Source organism: Otolemur garnettii, unplaced genomic scaffold, assembly GCF_000181295.1.
Source record: "Otolemur garnettii isolate 467f Iridium unplaced genomic scaffold, OtoGar3 scaffold00069, whole genome shotgun sequence".
NCBI lineage: Eukaryota > Metazoa > Chordata > Mammalia > Primates > Galagidae > Otolemur > Otolemur garnettii.
Window position 1 is genome coordinate 4783085 of NW_003852464.1, and position 7633 is coordinate 4790717.

Sequence of the window (7633 nt, forward strand, 5' to 3'; positions counted from 1 at the left end):
CATAGTCATGATAAGGTAAATATCAAATTTATTTAAACAGAAAAGGTAATCATATCATGTGGGATGGAGGGGCCAGGTGAGCCAGGAACAGCAAAGGGGAGAGAGTGAGATGGGAAGAACGTGGGACTAGGGAGGTCCTCCCCATCTGTATCTAGAAGTAAATGATTATCTAAAAAAGCAACAGTATCAAACTGCGACAACGAGGGAGTGAACACCAAAAGAAACAGCTACCAAAGGTTATTTCTACGGAGTAGGAATCCAGGATTAAGTTGAATTGCCCCAGGAAAAAGTCTAGTTAAGATTGTTTCAGTTTTAAAATCAATGTCCTTTTGTTATTTAAAATGGGGGACTAGGTGCCCTGCCTAGCAGGAATTTAGTACCTGGGCTGGTCCATCTCCGTTAATAATCACCCTCGGGTGGCACAAAGGGCCTCTGATTTCTCGGCCAAGGCTGTGGCTAATCAGGGGGGATCTGGAACCCGGCTCCCTTCTGGTTTGCGGCACATTTGCATTTGGAGACTTCCGCCTTCCCTTCCGGTGGGAGACTGTGAGCTCCCCGGGGCTGCTCCTCTGGGCAAAAGGGGTGCTGAGGCCCTGTGAGCTGAGGCTGCAGTCGGCTGCTTCTGGAACCATGGCTTTCCCTGCAGGATTCGGATGGGGGGCGGCCACGTCGGCTTACCAAGTGGAAGGTAGGAGGTGCTTCTTGGCCTTCACTGCTGGTGCGTTCTATGTGCCTGGGACGGTGGTGGGGAGCAAGGAGAAAGAAGAAAAGAAGGAAAAGGACTGGAAAGTCCACAGGTGGCATGGTTTCCCCTTTCCAGCGTGGGAGGCCGCTGTTCTCTTGTCTCTTTACACGGACACAGGGGTGGTGGGGTGAGGGGTGAGGACCCACTGCGGCTGCGCTTTCCCTCAAGCCAAGCTTCTCGGAGACAGCAGCGTATATTGGACTAGCTGCTGTTGTACCTGGTTTCTTAAACACACTTCATTCAATTCCCCCCCAAAGAGGGCAATTTCTGCTATTGGCTGAAAAAAATACTGGGTGAATTCCTGCAAAGGGCCCCTCATTCTTTGGGAAAAGCGGCCTGTTCTGTTCCTAGAGAGAGCAAAGCCACACCTATTCTTGTACTCCACCCCGATTCCGGGGGCAGCCAAGGACTAAAGGGGAGCAACTACTGAATGGTAGAGAAAACCCAGAACCCACTCGAAGCTTGAGTTCTGGTCTCCATTGCACCACACACGAGCTCTGTCAATCAATCCATGGTCCTCCTTGAGTCTCAGTTTCTCCATCTGTAAAATAGGAAGATAAGCTTAATTTTTCTAAAATACATATTACCCCCCCCCCCGGAATTTGGGGTTGTTAATAATGATCACGAAAACATTATTTATTTGGTCAAATAAGTGGGTAAAGCCCCTGGGTTAAACAAAGCCACAGGAGTTCATTCTGGTAGTTTCTTTCCTAGGGTCGCTGCAACCGATTACCATAAACCCTGAGGCTTAAACAACAGAAATTGATGCTCTTCCAGTTCTGGAGAACAGAACCAGCCACATGAGGATGAAATTAGCCAAGATGAGATTATACAGGCATAGGTCAGATCTAGTAGCACCAGTTAACCTAGTAGGCCAGTGTCTTTGTGAAGAAGGAAATCTGGACACAGAGACATGTAAGGAGACTGTGACATGATAACAGAGCCAGGATCTGAATGGCACAGTGAGCTAAGGGAGGAGGGGACCACTGGCAGCTCATGGGACAGTTTCTCCACCTTCACTTGTTTTCCACCCTACAATCTCTTACTTCTGTGCCATGTTGAGCTCTAGCTCAACCACTTAATAGCAGAGTGAATTTGGGAAAATAATTTACTTAAGTCTCAGTTTCCTTTCACATAAAATTAGAAAAATGGTCAGGCCCCTTCACTGATTCGTTTTGGGTATTAAATAGGTTAGCGGATGTAGCTGGAGCACCAGAGTGCCCACCAAGTGTTAATTCTGATATCAATGCTGTCATTGATAGTATTGATCAATTGATGGCTGCCTTCTCCGTCACTCTGTACGGATGAGGAGTGTCACACGGTCTACTCCATTGAGAGGGTAGGCATATTTTTTGTTTGGAATGCTAATTGGGATAGATCCCCTCCACCCTCATTCTTCACTACTTCTGCCTGCAGCTACTGGGAAAGTTACTGTTTAACCATCTCTTGCACCCTGGCCAGGATTACAGTGCATGAGATCAACATGTGGCTTTGTGGCATTAATAGCCTGGGTTTGAAAGCTGAGAACAATTTGTCACTTTTCAATTTTGTTAGTCTTTGGACTTTTGTGCTGCCCTTACCTCTAAAAGCCTACAGAGTCTTTGGAAATCACACACACTCAGGAGAACGGAGAACAGATCATGGACTGTATTTGTGGAGGAAAAAAGAAAAATTAACATTTTGGTGATTTGTTATAAAACATTGTCATATATCTCTTTCCACTGAATTTCAAAGGACAGTTTTCTGTGTAGGTATGAGAGAGGATACCCGAGATGGGTGAGGTCTAGGAGAACAGGTCTTCTCAAGGACACCCCCAGGATACACCTGCAGGGTCCTCTCCTTGGTGACTCAGCTCTTGGGAATTTGTAAACTTAAGTTCCTGGAACTTGGACATTTCCACTTCTGTGAAATCCTGTAGTTGGGGGGTGAGGTAGGGGGCTGGAATAGCATCTCCTGCTTAATCCAAACTGGCCAATGAAAATGGTACCTATGGGTTGGAACTTTTTGACTGTAGATAAAAAGAGAAAGACCAAGGCAATCAGGGAGTGTGGCCATTTGGGATTCTTCTATGCCGTAAGCTCCAGTAAATAGGCCAGTACATAAAGCCTTTCCCCTTATAAACATGGTGTTTGGGTGCTCTTTCTCTGTTGGGCCTCATCTTCCTGCAACAGATATATTTGTTTTTAAAAACCCTCTCAAAAGCCCTGAAAAATGACTAGCCTACCCTCCCTCTCTGACACAAAAATGGGAACATTTTAGTTCTGTGACTTGGATAGAAGGCATCATCAGCGTCTTTGCAGGTGGGGACCACTGAGAGGGGCAAGGTGTTCTGATCCCTAGGACTCCTGACGCAGGGACTATTTGGTTGCTTAATTCACCAGACTCACAGGCTTTCCTCCTTACTGTCCTTGTGTACATCCCTGCTGCCTCTCTGGCTCTGTCACTGTTTAGGGTTTCAAAGAAGAGTTTAATGTTTATTATGTAAGAGTTGGCTGTGTGGTGCCTTGAGCCTTTTGGGGGAAAGCGCTCTATAAATCTAATAAATAAATAATAAATAAGGGGCATAAGCAGGAGGAAAAATTATGTGTTTTAGGTGAGTTGTAAAGAACCTTGTAAAATCTATAAAACGTGTTTGTTAGACCAAGAGACAGGGAAGAAAATGCAGAAAGTCGCGGAGCACAGAGAAGTGAGTCTCACGCTGTGTTTTTAAGCACAGAAAAGTTCCCATGACTTTTAACCCTTTGCGAAGCTGGCTCTGTCCTCTGTTTTTGGCTGATGGGAACCCAAACAGCAGGTGGCCAAGTGGCATTTTTGTTTACTTTCTTGGTAGGCCACGGAGGAGCTGTGATTATGACTGACATTTAGGATCCGATTCCACAGTTTCTATGAGTCTGTAATTCCCAGTGATTTCAGGGAAGGCTCTTAAAGGGTGAGCACGTCTGTAAAATCCCATAAATCCTGAGTGAAGTCCAAATACTTCATTCATGCTTCCTAGTGGGCTCTGAGTTTGGGGTGCGTGGGGAGCCAACAGCCTCAGTTTTATGATGCCGTTATGAAGCTTTGGCACGTACTGGATACTGATATAATGCTTGATTTTGATTTAACTTTGACTTTGGTGGGCAGAAACTGGGTGTTGCCCCAGACTTTGGCCATCTCTGTCTTGGTATGTTAAAGGCTGAGTCTTATAGTTGAGATTTTTTTTATTTTTTTGCTCATGGTAAGCGGGAAAGTGAACAAGGCACCTTTATTTCATGGTTTGGGGTATGGTGATTCTCTACAGGCTGTTTCTTCTCTGGTCCTTTGAGCTGGTCCATACAAACCTGAGCTGGAGACACAGCTCATCTCCTTGCAGTAGGTATCAGGAGGGGCCACCTATTTCTCTTGGGACGTCCCATCCCATTTCCTTTCTCTACCCAACCTCCTCTGGCTGTGAGTCTTGATCCCTGTTTTCTACTAACCCCCCTGGATCCATCTCTTGGCTGCTCTTGGTGATTTTTTTAGGGCTAGAAATATAGATCTACTTCTTATATGACCCCTTAGGAAAGAAGGAGGGAGAACAGATGTAAAGTACGGTGGTTGATTTCTTGGTTGGTGAGGACAAAGTGAGAATTTACCCAGGAAATTTAGCATCACTTAAAAGTGGGTTTGACAGAAATCACCTTTATTTCTTTTCTCTGGTTTCAAATTTGAGATCCACAAAAAAACCCCTCAAAAACTGCCCTCCATGTTTATAGTACCATGTAATTAATGACGCAGTCATCACGGACGGAGCACAGCTTCAGGGAGGCTGTGAAAAAAACTCTGGGACTAATGCACTACCCACACTACCCATCAGATACCAACTTTAAACGCCAGGCAGAGTCTATACTGGCACTTGCACAGACCAGTCAGAGTGGATGCCGGCTATGAACAACCACTGGGACCACACTGATATGCACAAATTGAGTTTCAGCCTTGGGCGTACGAATGAAACACACCTGGAATATTCCACACTCGATTTGTGGAGTACTAGAGAGTTGAATCCCTTCTATAAGCCTAGATTCCCCTCTCTCTGTTTTTTCATTCATTTGTTACCTCCCTCTATTCTGAGCACACCAATTCTCCAAGGGCCAATTTTTCCAGTACCTGAATTGGCTTCACGGGCAGTGATAAAAGACAGATACCTGCTTCCATCCCCTTTGGGATCTGCAGGTTATTTATGAGGTTCTGGATCGCTTATCTGTGTCTTCTTTTGTATCAGCGAGGCTGATTTTGAATAGAGTAGATGGTTATCACATATATTTAGAAGTTCTTTTTTGGTGTTACAGAAGTAGTACCAGATAATTGTACAACGTTTAAAAGATATAAACAAAAATAAAGTAAAAATCAACCAGAGAGATATTTTAAATTTTGCATTTATACTTTCAGTATTTTTCTATATATTTATAGACGTACATGCACACATATATTTTTTTTACCCTGATAGGAGCATTCTGTAAATGGTTCTGTTTTTCTTAAGATATTTGCAAATATCTCAATAAGTTATAACATATCTCTGCATCTTTTCCCCTCTCTCTGTGCCCTCCCTCCCTTATCCACCTTTCCACAAGCCAGATGGAGGCTACACAGAAAGCCAAATGGGAGTCCATACATTTCACCTGGAGAAACAAGATAAAAATAGAGGTATCTCAATAATTTGTTTGGAATACGGGCCCTATGTAGTGGCCCACATATATGTGCATCCATTTTTTGGTCACCACTAAATCAATCAGTCAAGACAGGACATTTGTTTCGATGAATATGTGCCAGCATCATATTGGAAATCAAAGGTACCAGTTGTGCTGTTTCTTCCCAGGCCTGCCCATCTGGTAGAGGATGCTTTCCAGCTAAGTTCGCTGGTGCACAAGGTTATGTGATTCTTTAAAAATTATTAGGCCATCACACAAGTGCCCAAGCCAGAAATAGGAAGCTCGTACTAGACCTTGCCTCCTGCTCTCTCCTTTATTTAACCAATTATGATTTAGTCTGTGTCCTCTAAATCTCTTGATTACACCTCTCTTCCTTATGACTGTGACCATTCCTCTAGTTCTGGAACTTGCCATCCTTTGTCTTCTCAAATCTCCTCCCTTCCTCTCACTGCCGTCTGATCTTTCTTGTATATTGCTCATAGCATGGTCTTTTATAATTCTGACCACTTGATTCTATTTCTTGAGTGAGAGCATAAGCTCTGAAATCAAACAGACTGACTCTCTCGCTTACCAGTTCTGTGTTCTTGGAAGATGACTGAGTTTTGCAGGTTTGCTTGGTTTCCTTGTTTGTAAAACGGAAACAGTAACAGTGCCTCTTGTGGGGATGTTGTAACTATCAAGTGTTTGCATGAGTATCACATGCTTAGAACAGTGCAATGCAAACTTTATTTAAAAACCTCTCATCTACTTACCATTTGCAGGAAAATTTTTCCTCCTATCTAAGTACAAACCAGGCCCCAGCCTGTTTAGCTTCTGACATTAGGCAAGTTCATGTCCACTCAGGGTAGCATAGCCACAGGTGGTTTGTAGGTTAATTTCTGAAGTTTTTGCATGGCAGAAAAAAATCTCTTTGTAATTTTATCTCTGACTATATCCCCACTTTTGTCTCTTGCTTCTTCCCTATTTATGTCATAGTCTTTAACCAAAATGAAGTGCATATAATTCCTTAACTGTGCCGGAACCTTCAGGCTTCTGTACCTTTAACTGTGCCGTAACCTTCATGCCTCTGTACCTTTGCATTTGATGCTTGGATGCACTTCTGACCATGGATGTGAACAGGGACCAACGGGGGATGGAGATCCAGGCTTCCTGACTTGTAGGTGGAGCTTTTTCTACGGCAGCTTGCTGCCTTCACGCCACTCCTTCAGCTATTACCGTGAGCCTGGCAGTGGTAGGAAGAGGTTCAGTGTCTGATGGGGCAAAAGCAAGAGGTTTGTAGTGCCAATTGTAGTACAATTATTATCCATGTTGTTCCATGCAGCTAATAAGCCTTTTTACTGAGACTGTCTGAACATTACCCCATGTATCTGACTAACGATGACTCATCTATCCCACTTAGTGGACATGATCTTAGGGTATGTGGCACACCTCCCGGGGGCAAGACACAAACATAAGAGGGACACTTCCAAACAAACGCAATCATTGTAACCTAATTCTTTATACCCTCAAAATAACCTGCAAAATAATAAGAATTCAACAAACAGATGACTCATATGATGGCAAGTGTTGATAGGAATGTTGTAGCTGTGTGTGTGTCTGTTTTGTAAGGTTTGTGTAGGGGGGGCACCATGGCAGCAGCTGGGTCCCCCTTGTTCTCCTTCTCCCGTGCTCTACGACCCTCCTCAGGGTGCCCTGAACCCGCTGAGCAGATCTATATTGGCTTTGGTTCTTTCTCAAGGTGTCTGGTCTTCCTTTCATTAGTGTGGATAATCAGAATTTGATTGTAAAATATGCTCGGGCCAAATACAAGGGCTTTTAAAATTGTCTGCTGTTTAGATTATCCAGGCCACTGATCCCCCTTCCTTAGCGTGGATAATTGAGAGTGGACGGGGCTGAAAATGTTAAGCAGAACCAATTGACAAAATAAATGAGATTTAAAAATCCTTTACATTTTAATAATAGGCAAAAAGTTAGGTTTTTTTAATCTGAAAAGGCTTCTTTTTCACTTTGAAACTGTCAAATCATTTGTTTTTAAATTGTATCAAAAATAGGAAACTGTTTCTTCTCATGCACCCATTTAAAACCTATTGAGAATGTACACAAATGATAATACGCAGTTAATGGAATTAAGAGAAAAATGGAATATCTAGACATGAGGTTTTATAGTTTCAGAGTCAATCTCAAATCCTCTTATAACCATCTTTTTTTTTTTTTTTTTTTT

The 7633-nt window shown here is 43.3% G+C and overlaps 1 protein-coding gene across 4 annotated transcripts in view; it reads left to right on the forward strand.

The window, feature by feature from the left end:
* The first annotated feature begins 223 nt into the window (after nucleotides 1-223).
* LOC100965635 (cytosolic beta-glucosidase) overlaps nucleotides 224-7633 on the forward strand; it is a 412594-nt gene continuing 405184 nt past the window's right edge. For all 4 annotated transcript variants that reach the window (XR_002774285.1, XR_002774284.1, XM_023515326.1 and 1 more), the window contains exon 1: nucleotides 224-688. Coding sequence is in view for 2 of the 4 variants with exons in the window: in XM_023515326.1 (XP_023371094.1) it covers nucleotides 631-688 (58 nt within the window). In the remaining 2 variants the exon portion in view is untranslated. The remainder of the gene's footprint in view (nucleotides 689-7633) is intronic.